This window comes from Amia ocellicauda, chromosome 16 (genome assembly GCF_036373705.1).
Source record: "Amia ocellicauda isolate fAmiCal2 chromosome 16, fAmiCal2.hap1, whole genome shotgun sequence".
In the NCBI taxonomy this organism is placed as follows: Eukaryota; Metazoa; Chordata; class Actinopteri; order Amiiformes; family Amiidae; genus Amia; species Amia ocellicauda.
Window position 1 is genome coordinate 4,531,698 of NC_089865.1, and position 22,611 is coordinate 4,554,308.

General features: G+C 37.9%; 1 protein-coding gene across 6 annotated transcripts in view; it reads right to left on the reverse strand.

Annotated features, from left to right (window-relative positions):
- The window catches only part of LOC136711978 (nck-associated protein 5), a 187,571-nt gene that overhangs the window by 36,806 nt on the left and 128,154 nt on the right, over window positions 1–22,611 (reverse strand). For all 6 annotated transcript variants that reach the window (XM_066688605.1, XM_066688607.1, XM_066688608.1 and 3 more), the window contains 4 exons: window positions 19,053–19,121; window positions 15,351–15,389; window positions 14,896–15,015; window positions 330–434 (listed from right to left, as the gene is read on the reverse strand). In XM_066688605.1, the coding sequence (XP_066544702.1) occupies window positions 330–434; window positions 14,896–15,015; window positions 15,351–15,389; window positions 19,053–19,121 (333 nt within the window). The remainder of the gene's footprint in view (window positions 1–329; window positions 435–14,895; window positions 15,016–15,350; window positions 15,390–19,052; window positions 19,122–22,611) is intronic.

Sequence of the window (22,611 nt, forward strand, 5' to 3'; positions counted from 1 at the left end):
TAATAAAAGTAGGATGAGTAATATGCTATGCTGTCTTTTACAAAAAAGCTTCTTGGCCTTTTTTTTTCCTCACAGAGATGATGATCTGTAATCAATACTCAAAACAGTGTTCTAGGAATATGACTTGGATTTATTTCTCTCTGTGCAAAGTGACACTTCTGGTTCGCTCCATCAGCCGGGGACGTGATATTGAGTTTCAGAGATGGGAGGGATGGGTCCGTGTTTTAAGAGGAATAGGAGGAGGGCTGTTTTTTTTATTTCCCAGGCCTTAGCCAGACGTATCTAGAGAAGAGGTGGGTTTAAAAGAAATGGGAAGGGTTGTTTCTCACGTGAAATGGTGTTTCTGGGATTCGAGATTGCAGGAAACTTTTACTTCTCTCCGGCTCCAAAAGCAGATCTCCAGCAGATAAGTCCATGATTCGGGAATGCAGTTTCTACAAAAACAACAACAACACAAACATTAGTATTGAAAATGTAAACCAAAAAGCTTAACTTGATCTTTAATGATACTGGACTCACGTACAAGAAGAAAATATCACGGCATATACAGAAAAAAAATAATTTAATAGTATGATACATTGAAACTGCACAGGCTAATTTGGTTTTGTAATATAACAACAAACATGAAATCACTTGAAAGCTGTTATGTGTTAGATTTGTAAAGAAAAGTAATACAAATCAGAACAGAAGAAAATGGACTTAACTTTGGAAAGTGTTATATAAGCATTGGCTCCCTGGGGATGTTAAAAAGTGTGAACAATAAAACAACGTGTGGTATTTTCGAAAGCCTTGTAAGAGCAGGTAAAGACAGCTGTGTCATTAGCATTATTAAAATACTCCAGATTGTTAACCTTGCGAGACTCGGCAGCTGTTTTAGATGAGATTACTTCAGACCCAATGTGTGAGTTTAAAAGTGACCCTTTTCTAAATAGCATTGATCTTGTGTTGGGCTTCCTTACACGGGTTTTAACTCAAAGTCATTAATGTCATCTGTTAGGAATAATTAATGTGAATAGAAAATAATTGCATTGGGGAGCTTGGGACTCAGAGGATTTTTTTACATTAATATTCACACACTATTTGATTATATACTCTATTCTTTATTTCTATTGCACTCCGGAGGAATGCTAAACCAAATGTATTTCCACATATTAATCTGCAGACTAATTACCAATGGTTTTCTCTGTGTATTTCTTCAGATCTGCTTAACTGCAAATACAGTATAATAAAACACATGATTTATGAAACTATGGGCCCTCAAGGGCAACTTTATTGCTGGTATAGGGATTTTTTTCCCTTCTTCCATTTCTCGTGTTCCATAAAAGATCTTTAAAATACAATAAAGCAAGCAGAGACTAAGATTTTTTTCTTCCTTTCTCTTTTTTTATGTTACTGCAGCCCAAGTATTCACTGGCTGAAGCCCGAAGGTCTGATTCTGGCGTGACTCTCCTCCCTCAGAAGAGATATCAAAGTCACCTTGAGTAAGTACCCGAGGGGTATTAAAGTAAAAGTTTCATTTGCAAGTAATGACCAGATACTGCAGTAACTATCAATTTATAAAACAAACAACATTTTTTCCACTGTCAAAAGAATATATATTATAAATTAATGGAATTAGGTTTCTTCTCTGGTAGCGATGCTAGCAGTTGCTCCGGTTTCCAACGTTTGGGTTCACAAGAAGAATACATTCAGGGTTTATAGGTTAAAAATGCAGTTATTGGGATCAAACTTAACAGGCTCAAGGGTCCCAGATGCTTCTTAAAGAGCCGGTAGCGTTTTGCATATCTTGAGGCACTTTAAAAACAATCGAGGCATTACGATTTTCTTTCTAGTGACAGATCAACAAATTACTTTCTTTAAATACAGTCTGAAGCAGAAGCACAATTAGACAGCATTACAGATAAAATCAACATCTTTGAGCTTGCATCGCTGAACGAGATCAATATGCTTCAATACACACACACACACACACACACATATATATATCAAGGGTCTGGATACATATATTTTGCTTCCAGTATGGCTGTGAACCAAACTCAAGCCACATAGAGAAGCTTCAGACAGTCCTCGAGGCGAGGGTCCCAACAACTTCATCTGTCAGTTTTCCAGACGCCCCGATCGGATGATATGTTTGAAGCATGTCTTGTTGTCTGGTGTATGTAAGTGCAGGGACTTGCAAAGTACAGTGCGGGGGAAGAACACAGTTAACAAGACAAACCCATGACCAGCTTTAGAACAATCGCACCGCGCCTCCGTCAGATTGCGGAGACTTGTTACACTTCATTGCAGATGATAGCGTCTGACAATTGGAAGATTCAAAGATTAATAGATAAAGAAAGGCACCCTGCTTGAATTTCATAAATCTCAGAGGGCATAAAACTGTGAGGTACAGTATTAGACCGAGGATCTGATGCATAAACATAAATAACAATATAATCTATCAGGGTTCGACTCAGAAGCTCGCGGTTTTCATAAGGTTTGTTTTATTACCTTCCTTGCAACCCCTAGGACTTATTAATTTTTATCAAAGGGCTTGAAATTGCCACTGGAGCAAAATAAACATTTGATAGGGTAATCTTTAATCTTTTTTCCCCATTCTGAAATTGATCAATGGTTGTTGTTGTTTTTTATTCTATCTCCATAGCATGAAAACCTACAGCAGTGAAGAAACAATAACAGTGAAAGAATCAGCTGTAAGTCACAAAAACATAATTAAAGAAATAAAGAAGAAATTAAATGCTTTTATGGTCTGATAAAAGATGCAAATGTTAGTAGGATGTGAAGTTATTAAGGAGAAATTCAAACTAAATAAAGTAATTACTATTGTAATTCTAAATGGTTTCTGCAAAGTGCATCAGCAGAAGAAATTAGACTAACTTATATAAGAATATATATTATATGCTCACAGTAATTAGTTCCCACCGATGGCACCGTACAGACAGACAGCACGGGAATGAAATACAGGCATTATTTTGAACAAACAAACTAATGATATAGTAACAATGCAGTAAAGTCTTGTACTCACAATCTACAATTTAAAACAGCATTTCTGCCTGACTCGTATTTAAATAACAAAGCTTTCTTCTGCCTTTCCTTCTTAATCAAACCTCAGCCACTTGCTCTCCGAATTTAAAATCAAACATCTTTATTGTGCTCATAATATACCTCCTTGCTCTTTTACACGCTCTCCAATTATCATCCACTCGAATGCTAAGAACTGACAAGGACACCCTGACATAAGGCCCTCGCTTTGCAAATCAATTCGTATGAAAATGGAGGCCTAATCTCTAATACGAGTGATGAAATCTGCTCGCTTAAATTATGCTCTCAGCTGTTTAGGATCTGGGTTGCTGTCAAACATACAGGACTGAATGCAAATACTGTTGAAGATTACAAGCCAGTTATCCGAAGCACAGCCACAAGGAGGAGAAACAAATATATATAGAGAAATCAAATGTAAACAGTGTAATTAAAGAAACAGAAATATGTTACACGTGTATATTGTCAAATTTGGTTTATATATTTTTACAGTAAAGTTATACCTAAGCAAAGCGCAATCTTCATCTTCATCTTCATCTGAACCAAAGGTTCACTGTGATGATTGTGAACAGTAAGCCATCATCAGCTGCCATCTTTGGATTTGGTGATTGACAAGTGGGTCAAAGTTTCGATCTAATCCTGTCCTTAAGTTAATAGCAAAATGATTTCCTTTTCGTTGCCACATTAAACTGATCCATATCATAATTTTTACAGTCTATATCTGCTCTAGGAATAGTGGTAACAAATTGGAAATAAGCACTTTGTTTACAAAGGTATTGAGATTATTATTTATTTATTTATTTTTACTTGTCACTGATGGCATCTTATAATTAGTGCCCAGCAAAATCCATGGGTGAATGAGACAACCTAGCGATCATCCAATTCAGAAACCATGGACGGTTGTTCTCACCACTCCAGGGAAACTGATCTTAATGATAATTAAGTTATCAACACACCACATCACCGATGAAGAACCCCCGGGCTTTACATTTATTTTAAAATGTTATGTGAATCAGTTCTGTCTTGCAATGGCTTTCATCTTTCTGCCTAAGCTAATTTCATTTTATTTTCATTTTGATTCTGGTAAGCGTCATTCAAAAGAGTGTTTTCTTGGTGAGGTTTCAGATGCGTTTATAACTGTGCCCCCTGCTGTGTCTTCTGGACTGTGCTGGATATTCAGCCCAAAATGTCTATTGTGAAGTGAAACCCATGTCCACTGGAAAGTGTCTCTGCTGAAGCACTTGTTCCTGCTTAATTAATCCCCGAGATGCATTCATTGCCTCTGGGAAGAAGACGAAGTTGAGACCTGTTACCAAACACATCCTTCTTGTTAACTAAAAACTGTACGAACCCAGACAAGCCGAGGTGTTGGGCTTCCACATAGTACACTATAATATGTGTAGCTGTAACACAATTCATTTATAGTTTGTTTGTTTGTTGGTAATTCATCTCAATTGCTGGGTTTTTCTCGATTAACGTTAAACAAAAGCTTCTGAAGAATAAAGATTTATGTAAGGTTTAAAGAGGCCTTTGTCACCCTTGTACACTTCAATCCCTCAAATAGAGATTTCTCTTCTTCATTCAGCACCAGCTTCAAACACTAAGCTCAGACTTTGTAATTAGGGGTTCCCTGCCAAGTGTAATTTAGGATTTGTTACACTGATCCTGTCAATTGGGATCACGAAAAACCAACACTGACTGGATACAAGACCCTGTGGATCCATCAAGCAGGAATTACGTTCCCTCTATCCGTCTCAAAACAGATTCGGGCCAAACCCTGGTCTACGAGACCAAACCTTAATGAGTTATTAAGCTTTGAAGTAAAGTTAATGAGGTGTTGCCTGATCGCAAGTGGGAATCACTTTTGTAGAAAAAGGTTTGCATTCCTGTGGCATAAAACTGGATATTGTAATGGTTGCACCTCATATGAATTAAAGAATCAAGTAAAACACCACAGAAAATACAGTAATGCAGTGAAAACAAGGTATTTATTTGTATTAAACAAGTCTGTCTTTAATATATTTAGCAAACTTAACAGATCACCATGTGTCCGCTCTGACCAAAGCCCAGCACTCCAGTTCAGTTAGAATGGCTAATGAATGCCTTAAGGCAGGACGAGTTTGCCTGTAGTTAAAATATTGAATATGTTTGGATCAGAAGCCTAAAACCACTTCTGACATTTATTGTGACATATGAGGAAACACAGATGCAGTTTAAAAGCACATTACGTTTGAAAGTACTCAAGTATTTTGTTGTAATTGTTATTTAAAAAATACTCAACCCGAAGTAAATACTGAAAGGAGATTTCTTGGGAAATGAAACACACAAAAAGGTATTTCTGCTTGTCCAATTTCCTGGAACTGTGCATTGGGCATAATGCTGTGTGGGAAAGCTTAGTTAATGTAGCTAATGTATGTGTGGTTTATTGTTCCCCTGAGTGTGTCTATATATATGTGTGTGTGTTTGTATCTATATCTTTATATAAAAATGTAGGGGCCAAACACGTTTTCTTTGCTATACCGTCAACTAATACTGCATGTTTACTTAATACAACGTGATACAATTCATTTACTAATCATATACACCCTACACAAATCTTTAGTAAGCAGACATTTGTCTCTGATAAGATGGAAAGCCCATATAATGATGTATTAAGCATACAGTTAATTAAAGCTTCAAAAGGGACACTGTGGTCAGGAGAGCAGAATAGCTACTTCCCCCTGAAATAACAACAAAGAACACAACAACCCTAACTATTGAAACTAAACTAAACCGTTAACACTAAACTGGCAGTGTGGCTGAAAACGCAGAAGAAAAACAACCCGCGCCTTGGTGATGTCATTTACTCACAAGAGTAAATTAGTGAGTGACATCACACCAGTGATGTCACGCCCTCCGCAGAGCCCTGATTGACTCAAGGAAAGCAAAAACCGACCAGTCACAAGTTATTACGCAGTCTGACTTAAAATAAAACCCACCAGTGTGCAGCTCACTTACTTAACGGGTTTTTGAAGCAGTGCCAGGTTGTTGTCCTCAGGCGAAACCATTATATTAACCTTCCCCTCACTGGGGCCGGTGGCGAATACAGATAAATATATATTCGCAGAGACACAATTTGGTTTCCACTGGCAACCCACAGCTTGCAAGAGTGAGCCTGGCTATGTCTATATATATATATATATATATATATATACACAGAGACAGTCAAATAGACAGGGAGATGGAGAGATGGACAGATAGATATATAGTCAGATGTGTGGTGTTTTTGCAGCTGCCACGGCTTGTTTCAAACCTCTGCTTCTTGTCCGTGTCACAGAGAGGCAGAAATCATCTCAAAAAATCAGGCAGGCCTCAATAAGATCTCGTTATTGACAGGAATGTTGATCGATGTTGGCTCCAACAGAATTGGAAGCCGCAGATCAATTCCCTTATTAGATTCTTTCTCACCGCTGCCATGATCATTTTATCACACAGGTTGCCGCTATCAAAGGCTGCCTTATCACGCTATAATGGGTTAGAGACGCGACTTGTCTGTGCCGTCAGGTGCGTGTCTCTCATTTCCAGCTGAGGGGAAGTGGCACAGCACATCGAGACACGCATAATGAGGCTGCGGCCGCTTCCCGTACGAGCCGGTCTGTGGCCATCGCTTCCTCTGAATCAGAAATCACAGCTTCGGTAATAAATAGATGATGTTCGGAGCTTGTCTGAGGAGAACGGTGATTTCCACTGTAAACAACGACAGGACCGGTAACTGGCAGGCGCCGGCATTGTTTCCTGCTTTCTAATCTGCTAATGAAACAGCATGTTGGCAATTTGTTTCTCAATTATGAGCTAATTATGATTTTATACCACATTAGACTTCAAATCATGCAGGATGAAGGTAGTGCAACAGTTTACTCGAGGTTCCTTTCATTAACATTCACATAGTAGTAAGTTGTAAAGGTAATTGTTTTATTTAATAGGAATGATAATAAAAAAATAATCCTGGGTGCCGAAGCTTCTTGGGTGTCCTTCGTATTTACATAATGAGCGAAGGGTTGCTGTATAAATAGTGCAGAGCTCAGATTTGAGTATGAAAAATGGCAACACTACAGAGGAATGATACACATGCTAACTGCACTATAAACAGCAGTGTATGTCACACAGCCAGAGGGTGTTCCACTTCCTGTCAGTGAATTACAATTTCGATTAAGGCGATTGCATTTCATTGTGTTTTATGAATTAATTAACTGGCTGGTTTAATTATCATGAGATAGCATTTAAAAGTAAGTCTATAATAGATCATTGTAAATAAAAAGTTTACAAGCACATAGGAACCAAAACACACAAAAATGACCGCAACACTTATAATTTGAAGCACATTTCTAAAAGTGTTTGTCGTATTATTGTGTAATTGTTTTACGTTGTTTTCGAACAGTGTACATTCCTTGGCTGTTATTATGCCAAACTAGAACTTGTAAAAGCACAATTTAACCATTCAATCACATATAGAGATCTTAATCTTCTTAATAATAATAATACAAATAATAATAATATGGAAAGAATAGTTATATAACATTGTATGGTTATTCTCCTCAAATATGAATTGTCCACCATTGTCACGTCACCCTCTTTTTGTCATGAAAAAACTATTTTTTATATTTTGCTGACCACACTTTGTAGTCATTGCTTCCACACTCAGCTGCAATCATAAGTCTTAATGAAATTTTAGCCCCCTGGTTGAAGGCTGGCATATACGCACCATTTTGAACCCTGTGAATGCTAATAAAAGATGTGCAGATTTCTGGAAAATGAATTCTATTATTAAACTCTAACCTCTCTACCTCGGGGGGTAAGCAGAGCCAGTAGGAATGAAACCGAGACACACTCGAATCAATATTGTTCAGAGGAGATAGACAGCTTTACTATTTTTGGCGGTTCGGGACCTAATGGGTCACTCATATAAGTAACAGCATCCTTAAAAGGCAGGAGGCTTCGGACGTATGTGGTCACATTGTTCGACAAGAATGTATATTGACGAGGAACCAAAAAAAAAAGAAAGACACAAATATATGTACTTTCACTGTTAATGTACTTTTTTCACAGACTTTTTTGTTTAAAGTGTACCTCTTATCTGAAACACACATTAAATATCTCAAGAGACCAACTGTCTCTTAACTCCAATTAAAAATAAAACAAAGCAGGAGTGTGAAGTTTTGTAAAATCCCTAACCCCGGGGGACGTCCCTGATTTTCCAGCACATTGATCCGTGACATGCTGAAGGAATGGTACTGTACTTTCTTTTGTTTTTCTCTCTCTGTCCCTTATGCTCACAAATGTTAGTCAAAACACTTCTCCTACATGGTATCGGTTTATTAACGGCTCTAAATCATTCTCTTCCGTGCGGAGATAAAAGCTCCGTCTCTCATCTCTCACTCTCTCTCCTGTTGTTGTCTTTTTGAGAAAGACGACTCTTTCATTTGAGGTAGGGACCTTAAATTCACCTTCAAATGTTTTTTTTTTCTGAAGACTGAGGCAGAAAGGGCTGTACAGACCTAAACTGGATTAATCCAGAAAAGATAATTGTAACTATAAAGCATACAATTTCATAATTTATTGTAAACATGCATTTAATTAACAGTAATTACATTTAAATGTAAATTACAGTGCAGATGACTTACATACAGGCTCCTTTCCGCAAACTCTTTACGTACGCCGTTTTTTGCGTAAAACATACAATGTTTGTAATTCTTTACATTTTCTTTCTGTGGCCTATGGAAACATTTTATTCAAATTTACAAAAGTGTTGTGTAACCTGGGGAGTGCCTGTTTATTAAAACCTAACCTAATTAATGAAAAGCTGGACTTCCTTACGTTTTGACAGCACTTGTTCCACTTCAGGAAAGTTGTGTTAACTAAGGAAAAGGTAATGCCTGTCGACTCCGCGTCCGACTCTGCACCAAACGGCACGAATTAAACTTGAGCTCGGCCGCCAGAGAGAGATGAAGTGCTCTCACACACAAGATGACTTCAGGTTTTGCAGAATCCCACCAGATTTCTCTCAGTCCTTCTAACAGGTCAGGTGAAGAGAAACGTCTCTCGGCGCCGGAGCCTAATGGTGCAAAACCATCTCGAGCGATGCCCTGGGCAGCACTTTTCTTATAAGGGGGGCATGATAAAGCACACTGAAATGAAATGTTAGCATTAATGCCTTGAACTTTACTCTTTATTGGGTTTAAATCCGGAGCCTCCCCCGAAGCGATAGAACAATTCATATCTTTCCCTTCTCTGCCCAGAGAATTATTCATTTAATCTATATTCTACCCCTCGGTTTATGACTGTCAGCGAGCAGCGTTTATAAATCTGCAGTGACATTTCATATATTGTCCCGAAAACATTTAAGGCAGGTATTATAATACAGCATTAATTATGTGCACAATATAAACATCCAAATATAATCAGACTCAAAACATTAAACTTCAAATTATTTATTCAGTTAATCTTATTTCAGAAGATTGGGTCAAGCAATTCAATAGTTTAGAACATACACAAAATAAGAATTTATGTTTTCCATTGGCATCTATATATATATTGCACGCACACGCACACACGCACACACACACACACAGTAGGTTAAAAATGATGGGTTCACCTGGAAATCTAATGGTGTGTACCGAGAAGGAAAGAATATACTTAACCCAATGGTTTATGCAAAAGCTTCATATGACTTTGAAAGGAAAGAAAAACAGTAGATACATTTTACTGGTATTTCACCTCAGTTAATCCCATGAAACTTCTAATCCTTATGTGATTTTAAAGTGTAAAGTGTAAAGTGAGTGGCTCCGAGCAAGAGCATACATCTATAACAATTACAAATCCATAGTGTCCCTGCAAAATAAATGATACAAAGGAAAATTGCAAGTAATGTTTTTACAGAACGGAGTACAAACCAAGGTCAACACATACACACCCACACCAAATAAACGAACATACAAATACACAAACTGTAGCTCTGCAATTAAAAGAGGGATGCAACTAAATGAGAAGAGAGATTGATATTTAGAAGGTCTAACTTTTTCACAAGTATTGCTCCTACTTCATGCAGCAGAAACCAATTTTGCCCTTTTGTTCACATAACACTATCCACAATGTTTTAGTTTTTTTTTTAAATATTTTTGTAAAAACTGTCCTTTAAGTCCAAATAAAAAACACTTCAGAAAGGTTGTGCAAACTGAAGAGGTGATGACTGCACAGCCCACTTACATTTAATTACATGTTTTTAAACTTTTTTTTTATGAATTGATAATACTGGTAATTCTTCAAAACACAGTTTCAAAAAATATATATATAAAAAAAATAAGAACATAAAACTAATATTTTAAAACTTTTTTTATGAATTGATGCTATTTGGTCATCTTTAAAATACACGGTCTATAAAATAAATATAAGAAAAAAAAAAAATTTCTCTATTCCAATGTTTAATGGAACAAAGGATTGAATATCTTGTTTATCGACAGGTGCCTCTTAACTTTTATAAACCAAATATTACACATAACAAGGTTGTCCACTATTTTTGTAAGCGTGTGATAATAAATGTGATAAAAATGTGATAAAAATGTACCTATAATAGTGAGATGAGATTTATTTCTTGAAAAGGACAAGCTCTCCTTACAAAGTCTGTCAGCTATTGGATTTAAACTTGTGTGACCTTTTAAAGCTGAAGGTCACTACATTATTGTACATGTGCCTCCAGCAAACCACCCTGCCAACGATTTTTTTTTCACTTATTTCAGCTAAATTTATTGCAATCGTAGCTTTAATTAAATGAACCTTAAATTAGTTGTCATTTAAATTTCCAGCGTCGAGTTTAAAATTTACCTCTTTGAGCATAATTGTGCCTCTAGGATACTGGTGCATGACTTAACCGTTCAATTTTTAACTTGGAACATCTGATGAAAAATAGACTGATTAAAAAAAGAGAGAGAATACGACTATATCTTAGATATTCTGTTTATTATTTCATTCTTTGGAATGCAGTAAAGAACGCTGAGTTTAAAACGGATTCATTCTTCTTTCGGATAGAACTGGTTCCTACACAGAATTCTACGACAGCCGCCCGGTACTGGAACGGTTAACACATTAACAGTCCTTCCAGTCTGAGAGAGGTAGGGCAGGCAGATCTTATCATTGGATACAGTATTTCACATCCTCAGCAGTCATCAATGATTCAGTCAATAGTGTCACAGGGCCTTGGTGGGGAACAGAATATGGCAAGACTTCGAACCATTACTGCACCGGGGAGGCCATCTGGGAGGCCAACGAGAACATTAAAAACATACGATATACTTGGCCAAGGACATCCACCGCGATACCTGCAATCTCATCTCCGAGGTTAAGGTATTACCCTTTAAAACTGAAAATAATTCAATCAATTATCATCTATGGTCAATCGAAGGCATACCGTGGTTTTAAATACTTGTTCCTGACACATTATATATCCCGAATCCTTTGAGGTTGCTCTTTTCCTACAAACAGATCGTGTCGAGTCATTTAAAACATTTTAAATTAATATATTAGAAGCAGGGCCGATAAAATGTCTCGTTAATGTGGAGCATTATTAACGCCCGCCGTATAAAAAGTACGGGATCGCGCTGTAAACGTTTCAACTGGGAAAAGTATGCAAATAACCTGATTTATCTGCCATCCTTTATCTGCTCGGCTCAATAAAGTAACAGAACCCATTTTCATGATAATTGACAGCTAAATTTCCATGTACTTGTAATTTATAATAAGCCCACATTAGCATAAGAAACTATTAGACACTTTGAGTACACACCTGCATGCGGCTAATCAAATACCTGATTAAATTCAAGCGCGGAAGATAAAAAGGCTGGGTTGCCACATTACACAGAACAGCAATTGCAACTCGTCCTTAATTACAATATCAATAGTGTTGTGATTTTTTTATAATGAAAATACAGAATCCCCCATGGGCTTCTGATAAATTTAATTACCGCTCTTCCTTGACTATTTCATTGGAAGGTACAGACTGAGTAATCCGAGTCTTTCAGGGGCAATTCTAAACATGCATTGTCTGTATTTGTGTGTTGTGTAGACAAAGCCCTCACTAATTTGATTAATTATACAGAAATACTGAAATTAGTGATCCGGAAACACACATACTATTAGGCTACTTTTTTGAACATCTTAGAATGATGTTCCCGTCAGCTTTTATCAATCTAAAGATTAAAAAGCTGGACGAAGGCCCCCCCAAGATGTTTCCACTGTATGTAAATATGTATATTAAGCCTTTAAAATAAGTATTGAAGGAGTTTTGCTTCCCCCCATACATAACTCTTTACATTTACATCCAGATTTAAATACATTTCCCATTGTATTCATATGAAATCACACTTTAAACCTTTGGTAAACTGGTGTTACTGCAAGGAACATCTTGTATTGTTATTTTAAATAATACCCACTGGCCCATTGTCATTGTCAGCTACTGTAAATTATGCTCCTGTTGCACAATGCATAGGTGCTCGCACCCACACAGAGATCAGAGACATTTGTGAAGACCAATTAAGATTTACATTAAGTTCTGTCTACACAAAATGGTGCCCCCTGCTGGAAAAGGAGGGTTTGCACAGTTCGTTTGTGTATTTAATATTAGCTCTACTTCTACTGCTACTACTACTATGAAGAAGAAGGAAAATGAGAAGGAGAAGAACAAGAACGATTAACGAATTAACCTATTAACTAATTAACAGATTAACTAATTCAACAGACACCAAACATTGAATTAACTTGATAGAGTTATTGAAACAAGAATTTATAACTGTTCAAACACACTTATTCAAAGGAGGCCAAGCCTGTTCAAGCCACTAAATAATAAATACACAAGTAAACATCTAGCATCCAGCCCATTCAATATAATTCCTCACGCCCCCTCAGTGTTATCTCTGTGTAATTATACGTCTGCTACCCAGAGGGGACGCCTCCCGGGGGGTATGTACACCAGACAGTGATTCACAGGCAGGGAGACCACATCAGTCACGGACGCGTTTTCTGGCGTAATGAATAGTTAACATTGATTTCAAATTTAAATGCGAGATACTGTAACTACATCCAGCCATATGGGAGATCATATCTCCATCTCATTAAAACATTTCTTTAATTAAATCTATAATATATGACCACATTAACAGGGGAACCCACACACACACGCACACACGCGCACATGCGCACATGCACACACACACACACACACACACACACATGCACTGAGAGAGGGGCGCCCAATTTTCTGCTCTTGGTGCTTGGTGTAAATTAAGTGAGATATACTTTGGATTTAGTAAAATATATTCTAGTAAAGTGGAGTATATTTGGGATGTGGAATAATTTCTATTTTTTAGAATACTGTTGTGTTTAAAGTATGATCTCAAACTCTACTCAGTTTAAATTCTTGTGCTGAGGTTGCCGGGGTTTAAGACGTACTCCTGATCGATACAAATTCCCCATTCTTGGGATGTCTCCTCAATTGCACAAACATTTTCCATTTTTGTACAGATAACAAGCCAGCACTCCAGTAAAGAGAGTATCTAGACCAGCACACTTTGGCATCTTTGTCATTCGTGACTCATACACTCTTCAGAGCTCGACAGCCACATAAAATGCCCATAATTGATGATTCAAAATGACTCTTGGTATCTGGCTGCAAATGTAAAACAGAGGAAAGAAAAATAAAGTAATGGTTTGGTTATTGTATTAATTTATTATTTAATTTAATCTCATTATTAACAGGACTCTAAATTCCGTTGACCGTTTTCATTCAATCTTTTCACAAAGCCATACAATTTTTGTCCTCTCTGATTTCTCTGATAAAAGACGAGCCGTTTCTCCCGTTTTCTCCCTCATGGCTCGCCCCGTCTTCCTTCACCACACACACGTCCGTCCATCCTTCAATCACAGCCATGACAGCCACTCAACTCGCTGTCCTGTCAAGTGACACCGGTTTCACTCCATCTGCTAGCCACGCCGGGCTTTTCTCCCCTTTGCTTTCCCCGAGTCGTGTACAGCGCTCATCTGAGAGCCCCTGACAACTCGCTTTTGAAAATAAATAACAAGGGTTTGAAGGAAGCACCTAGAAACGGGCCCGAGAAAAATCTATATGTAGTAACACCACCAGATATAGCTGTCAATCTTGATTTCAGAGGGAAAAAAACAGAAACGGATACTGGAAACTTAACCCCATCTCTCACAATCTCTTATCTTCCTCTCTCCTGGACCAAGCAGAAGATACTGAATTGTGTCTAAAGATACTTAATGTCATAAAAAAGAAGAACAAAAAAATGTGATTGTGCTGTGATATCAAGGGAAGGGGGATTGTGTGTTTTTTTACCAAAGCTTTTTTCCAGAGTTTCCTTGACATATCAGACTTATTATGATTCAAATGCTCAAAAAAAATGATAATGTGTATGTAATTACTGCAGTATATGTATACATATTAATCTTCTGGGTGTTATTATTATTATTTTTTATATATTGCCACAAGCTAATGAACTTTTCTGTATTAATAAGCCTCTGCTCATGAATACTGAACTCAGGAGCCAAACTCACACACACGCAGACACACACACACAGACACACACACACAGACACACACACACACACAGACACATGCACACAGACACAGACACAGACACACACATACACGCACACACAGACACACACACACACACAAAGGCACTCATAAATTAGAGTTCAGGCTTTACACATTAAACACATCTCACGCGTGACACCAGCCAGCTGTTAAATACAATCCATGGGCTCAGGAGCGACGAGGAAATGAAGTGAAGCGTTTAAATAAACACCTACTTGGAGCAGTAGATCAGAGGCCGGGCGGACTCTCTGCTGGAACAGGACGCTCAGAGTCCGGTTCTGTTGCTCAAGGTCAAACACTCGGGTCCGCAGCTTGAGACATTCCTCTCGGAGATCCTGCGAACAGGAGGACGTTAGAATTAAATCAAATAAACAGTACAGATTTCCTAAAATCAGGGGCAACAACAAACTTTCCTGAGGAGTTACTTGTTCCTATTGAATTTGAGATGAAATATGTACTATAACGCAATCGTAGTGATAAGATTTAACTTTGTCAGATTTGTTTTTTCTATTCGGCTCATTGTAAGCACTTAAATGGAAAAAAAAGCTACCAAACTGTTCTGTTTTCTCAAATTTGAATCATCACTCCCCCAAATATAATACCGCTTATTGGGCTTAGTACATATGAACACAGGGGAAATGCTTATTGAGGAGAGGAGATGAACACAAACCTTTTGAGTAAGCAAGGCCTGGACAACTTGATTTGCAACCTGAAAGGAAAGAAAAACAATGCGTTAAACTTCATGGGATCTAGGCGTGACCCTTTCTTAATAACAGAGCAATATCAGATGTCATAGACTACTTGTGTGTAAATAATAACACCTGACATCTCACTGGTAAAAGTCCATGAAAGATAGATCCGTCTGCTCGAGGTGCCGGTTAACATAACCTTGGAGCACAAATGGATGTCTGTAATTGGCTAATGAGTAAAGGGGTTTTGATTTCCTACCATTGCAATTGATTGGACATACCCTTGTGTACAAACAAAACCATATTGCATAGTTTGTCAATACAAGAGCACAATAGATTACACATTCTCAAGGATATTCACTTTGATTCCAAGGTAGGTGTGACGTTAATAACTCATCGGAAAGGCTGCAATAAAGTCTTTGCGCTGGCCTTCATAATCAGCCGAGTGGAACAGATTAGACTGTGAAGATTTTCATGATGTTTAATTGTTTCTTGATCCAATATTGACAAAATGTTGCTCTTATAACGGCGGCGCGCTGCTGCTGTAAAGCTCTGCTGTAAATTAAAACACTTGCCTCCGCCAGGCCGAGTGTTGGGAGTGAACGGTATGCAGACCACAGAGCATAATTGACTTTAAATCAGATTACAAGACATCGATTGGTATTTTATGTATGCTGTTGTGGAAATAGAAAGAGCAGTGAGAACCACAATGCAAGTGTACAAATGATACTAATTCAGGAAGATATCGGGCATCATCCAGACTTCATTACATGCATTTGTAATAATTGGTGGGTGGGGGTCTGTATTGAAAAGCATTTCTCCTCTTTTCAGTTAATTTCAGATATTTCAGGAAATGAGGAAAGACTGTTTTGTGCTTCAGTGTGAGGCAATTATATGTTTTCACATGCATTTGACATTTCCCCGTGTCAAAACAATATAATTTATGGCGGCCTGGGAGATCGCAGTCGATTTCTGACACAAAATCTGTATTTGAAAGCCTTAGGAAATGTGTTTACTGGGATGTCGAGAGTAGCCCACATACACAGAGTTGTTCTAATTAACAACAACAAAAACATGTATTTTACACTTGTTTTCATTGTGTAAATCTCACTTAAGATGAAAATAACCTGCACCTCTGTGTATAATTTTTAGATGCTTAGTTTAAACAGCTGTCAGGGGAGCTGTTGTATTATTCCAGCTTCCTAAAATATAGCATAGATGTTATTTTATAATATTTCTCACAATGCACAACTGAAGCAAGAACATAGTTGCTGTAGGGGGAGAGAGAGAGAGAGAGAGAGAGAGAGAGAGAGAGAGAGAGAGAGAGAGAGAGAGAGAGAGAGAGCAAATATGGAGGTCCAAGACATTTTCAAATTGGTCCTCTATTTATTTTGAGTTTTGACTTTGAAAGCAAATCTATTGTTCTGGTCAAGAAAGTTTAATTTAATTAGTAAGCAATTAGACCACTGTAAAAAGGAAATACAGCAATATGAGTATAATGTTTGCACTGTGAACATGTTTAGTAATTATATCTATACTTCGTTTCAATTTCATGTCAAAGCCAAGTTGTTTTCTGATTAAAAAAATGAAAGCGCTTATCATTTTAATGTTGCATACAACTATGAATCTACCTCCTCAAACGGCAATTAATTGAACACATTCCCTCACAACTTTGAAAGCCCAGCGAGATTAAAGAACTGAAGCAAAACATTTTCCATCACTATCAGATCATTAGTGAACTTACAAAGCAATCAAACAAAAAATTCTGCGAAAGGCATTGTAGGTTACCGAGGGGCAGACACTTTAAAAATAATCCTTTATAAAGGCAGCCGAGTACAACCCTGCCACATATTGCACACACTCCAGATACCGAGCACTGAAGGGGAGAAAGGGATTTGAATTTTATGGCCTTGAAAGCAGAGTGCAGTGATTGTCAAACACTATTTTACTGGGAATAAAGCATTTCAAATTCATTTTTAGTCTCCAAATTGCACATTTCGCCCCATGAACTTGTAGTGGAATGTAATAGGCGAAGTGTCCCTCCTGGCAAACACAATGCATTGTATCTGTTCTCTCTGCACAACAACAAAAACTAAATGGCCAAAAAGTGCTTACTAATTGAAGCCATTTATTTCCCTTAGAGGTTTAAATTCCTTTTTTTAAATCAAGTTTAATTCATATGAAAGTTCAACCCCACGGCCTTCTCTTTCCCTTCGATCATCATTTGGAAATGTCGGTTCTTTCTGGACTCAGTGTCAGTGTCAAAGTTAGGTACCACACTATGCATGTGGTCATTTGTTTTCCAGAAAATGTTTTTTTAAAAAGGTTGATAAAACGTGCTGTAAATTAAATAAAAAAATATATGGAGGATGATAATTTAATCAATTGAATTACTGACTGTCAGTGTGTTCATGAATAATGCATCACTAAAGCAACAGATTCGTATGGTTTCATACAGAAATTCCCATCATTCGTTGCTTTCTTAGGCAGTGTAAGATATCTGTTATATGCAATTAACTTGACTGGGGAAATCCAAGTGTGGTAGCTACCAAGAATATTAATTGTGAGCATTTGGAGGAGGTGATGATTTACATTTCATCATCTTTATATAGCTAGAAATAGCTAGAAACCGTACACTCCACAATAATCATGAAAAGGTAATTAATCAATTATGTTTTGATTGATTGATTAATCTATGTATCCTTTTGTATAATTGTGTGTGTGTGTGTGTGTGTGTGGGGGGGGGGGGGTAGAATTGGAGGCATTGTTCATTTGTGGATTTGTACCAAGCATTACCAGAGTTTGTGAACTACCAATGGGCTAAGGAGAACAGTTCTCAAATATTCACACTTTTTCTGTGGCAAACCTGTGACAGAGACTAGACGCAGGTGGCTCTGGCTCCAGGCTGACACGGTGTCAGTGACCAATGAAATTACACATCGATCTCATCGACAGGGTCATATTTCACTCAAAGCAGTCTATAGCGATGAATTATATTATCATACAATAGGTTATCCGTGGTTCAAAAGCGAAGATGAAGCGAAGCGAATGGTTGATAACTTTGACAACTATGATCGTGGGTGTTTTAATTTCTGTGTTCCCAACAAACACAGCACTTGACTATTATTGGCTCCACTCTGTCTCTGAAGATCATTTCATTTGTCAGATCTTTTTGGCACTTCATGTCCAACTCCACAGTGAAACAGTTACACGTTTGTTTTGATTTTCCTGCTCCAGCTGGCATAAACTGACAAAACAAGTATGTATTGAATGTTGAGGAGTATGTGGGGAGAAAGTTATATATGTGTGTTTAGCAGCTAGTATTTGTATGTTATATAATTTAAGACACTTAACCTTTTGTTGTAATATAACATTCAAAATCTATCATTTCTATATATAAGGTCTGTGTCAATAACATAACTTTGCAGAGCTTACTTAAAATTCAGTATGTGGGTTTTTTTTCCATTAGCCTTAGATAACTTTAATTGATGTTTATTCATAGAGGATTTAGTTATATTTTACTGTAAGAGTGGCTTTGCCTTCTCCATCAGTCCCTTTCACTCCAATCCCTGACAAACGCTACACTTTAACCGAGAAAGTCAGCCAAATTCAGTTTAATTTGATGGAAAACGTGCCGAGAACATGCAAGAGGGTTAAACTGAGCCTCGAGAGGCCGATCTCACCTCATCCAGACAGCGTTCGTACTGTTCCCTCTGGTTCTCGTTCTCCAAAGCCAAGGCCGAGTTCTCTGCCTATAGTGGAAACAAAATCACATTTAAAGGACTAGGATGAACAAAACAAGACAACGATCTTCCTTGTTGTGGATGTGGTAGTATATTGGCAGTGGTAGGAATTTCAGAAATGCTTTTTAATGTCAACAATTACAGCAATGTTACAATAGTTCTTGCTGAGATGCTGGAATATGTATTCTTAATCTTACTTGAAGAACAAAAGAACAAATACTGCTTTCACTGCAGGTCAGTTAAGGAGACTCTGTTCATATATATATATATATATATACGCTGTGTATTGTTTCTTGGGCATTAATTGCTTGAGTTTTTCCAAAGTTTCTGCGTTTTGCCCATTCGCCCGCGGTGCCTTTTGAATATGAATATAATTCGAGATGTGAGGTGCGCTGATGCATTGTGGTCAGCCACAGACGGACAGAGCGCCGTGCTGCCAGGTAACGATGTTCTTAGCAGTTCAAGTCCTTGAGCTGTCAACGATTGTGTTACAAAGCAGCTTTCTACTGCTTAATACTTGCTATTTGCAGAGCTGTGTCCAGAGGCAAAATCAATCAGAGACAGTGATTTCACAACCGAGGCAGCTTAATGTGTTCTGATTGAAACAGATGATGTTACAAATTACATCGAGGAGAGGAATGCGTCGGTTAACAACACCTGTAGATTTCAAAGGAGGTTAATGAAAAGAACGCTGAATGGAGAGCGACAATCTTATACACAGACCAACAACTTTGGTCTAGATAATTGAAATAATTTGTCATGAAACCCTTAGCAACTGACAAACCAGCTGTTTCAGTCATTCTCAGCTCTATGATCTACGTTTATATATAACTGAGTTAAATACAATAAGATGCCTATTCTAAAGGTTTTCTAGAATTTTTAGTATTTTTCTTTCAATATATTTTCAATGCTCTTGGTTACTGTTCAGTTCCTGTTCAGTACAAGTAAGGTCTCCAATACTTTGTGCCGCAGTCGTATGGCCCCTGGTTTTACCACTGGTCCGTGAGGTGCAAGTCTCTCTTTGCCAGGAGGACCTGAAGCAAAGTAAATCGATGCCCAAGGTCCTATTATTTTCACATTGGTGGTTAAACAAGTGGCTGCATCTTCCCTGACAACGGGACAAAACGTTGCACAAATATAAAAAAAAAACCTTTGGCTGAGGATGAAAACACAAAATGAATTTAAGCAGCTGTTTCTAAATGTCAGCTCCAAAAGATGCCTCCCCATCCAAAGCCCACTCTCATCCGGCTGCCCCGCGCTGTAGGTAAGCGAAAGGATGAAGGGTTAACGCAGACGCTTTGTGGCAACCCGGGGAAACGTGGAAATCGGAGTCTAAAAGGCCATGTGTCAACCTGAAGCCCAACCAGCATATACGGATCTTCTGAGAGTATCGCCGATAAAGGTCAAGGGGATCCGAGTTATGATGTTGAACTTTATGGCGCGGGCAGCTTTTTAGAAGATGGGCAGACGTGGATATTTCCCTGTTGTTGGTGCAATCCCGCTTCACCTCGCGGAGTAAAGCTATCGATTTACACAGGTTCTCATTTGTCAATGTCTGCCGGGCACATTAGGCGCTGTCGAAGTTCCTCAAACTGGCCGAATATGTGCCGTGAAGTAGCGGCGTTTAAGCGCAAAACTGGAGTCATGTAATTATAATCAAAGCAGATCTCACCATCTTCCAATCCCCTGCAAATTCAGTCAATGATTGCTGTAACTGAGTACACTGTGTCTCCAAAACCAAACCATCTCACCTTACTTTTATTTATTTATTTATTTATTTATTTATTTATTTGATTTATTTAGGGCAACTAAAAAATATTTCTTAATGTCAGATCAGAAAGATGCGAAATTGTAGGTATGGTTAGTAAATGTCAGACTAAAGGAGACCCAAGACATTGAGGAGAACGTGGAAATAGATCTTACATTTAATTGGAACAGCTTTTTATTTTGTTTAATATGTCCGGCTTCACTTTAACCGTATTTTAGGAAGCTGACCTGTACGTGCCTCATCGAGATACAGTAAAATAAAGATTCCTGAAAAGGACTCTGCTACCACTTATGTTAAGTTTAACTTTAAAATGTAAAATGTCACATTTTAAAAGCACAGAAAGAGAAAGAAAGAGTTCACACTTTAAAATCTTACTTAAGGACTCAAAATTAAATCAGTGTATAAGCATAGATTACTCACACACTTACTAATAGGCTGACAAAATATGTACTCAACCCAAATCCAGCATCAGCCGAAAGTACCCATCCAAACTCAAGCGGTGTCTTTATGTCGCCATATAATAGTCATACAAGGTCAAGGTTTCAAGGATTTTAATTTCAATAGGGGAAATATAGCTCAAAGCTGATATTGCCACAGCTTATAACACCAATCGAGACTTCACACGTTCAGAAGGACACCGTCCATACTTTTAAATCACTAAACGAAACCCATTTTCAGTCGGAGGTTATTCCCATCTGCGTCCGAAAGGGAATATCTTCAAAATCAGATTATGAAGCATGGCAGTCGTGAATGAAAAAACGCAGGATGATGCTGAGGGTAAGAGTAGCCCGCTGTAATGAAGCTCCTTCAGTGCAATTCATAACCTCTCCTCTGGCTGTAACAGGATATAGAAAATGACTTGACAGCAATGCACAGGACTCTAATCATCCCCGTCGCTTCCCGGAGATGTTTCTGCAACTTCAAAACACAAAAAAACAGGCAATAAAGGCCACCAGTGTAACCTTATGATATATAAATGATACATATTTTATTATTTTATGGTTTCTCGTGCGATATACGCAAATAAAGTCTCGCAGCCCGCCTAATTAACTTGAAGGGGACATGTTTTTATGCACACTATCTGTCCCTCATGGCGTGTTAACGTTTCTCCCTGCTTGGACAGAAGCCAAGGAAGCTTCCCCCAACACAGACATGCCTTAATGAGGCGCAGGTATTCTCCTCCGTGTCATGGCGGAAACTGGCTAATTGCTGCTATTTCCGTTCTCATTAGCTGTCGAAAACAATTGTCACAAGTCTCAAATGGGAGACACCTCTGGATTTAGGTGCCGATGGAGAAGTCATGTGAAAGAGGTGAGAGAATAATGCGTGTCACAAACATATCGCTAATACCACAGAGAGTTTGACATAATTTCAGTATTTTACATGGACACAGTAGAGTCTAGAGTCCTGCTATAATAACGTTTCAGTAGTAATGAATAAGAGCTACGCAACAGCCAGACAGCTTGACACAATTAGATCTATCGCACGCAGAGACATTTCGCAGGTGATTTGTGGCCGTAAAAAACAGAAACATCATTCTACCTAAATTACGTCTGTTCACTGAGTTAAAACTGAGCCAAATGCATCATTTTGGGGAATTAAATATTATTTAACGGAGGAATGAAACGAGCCACTGAGTCACTAATCTTAGAAAACAGACAGGATGTCAAATTGTGGCAATGCAGGAGTATCTATAGGCCTTTTATTGTGCTCTATAAACATGATAAACGT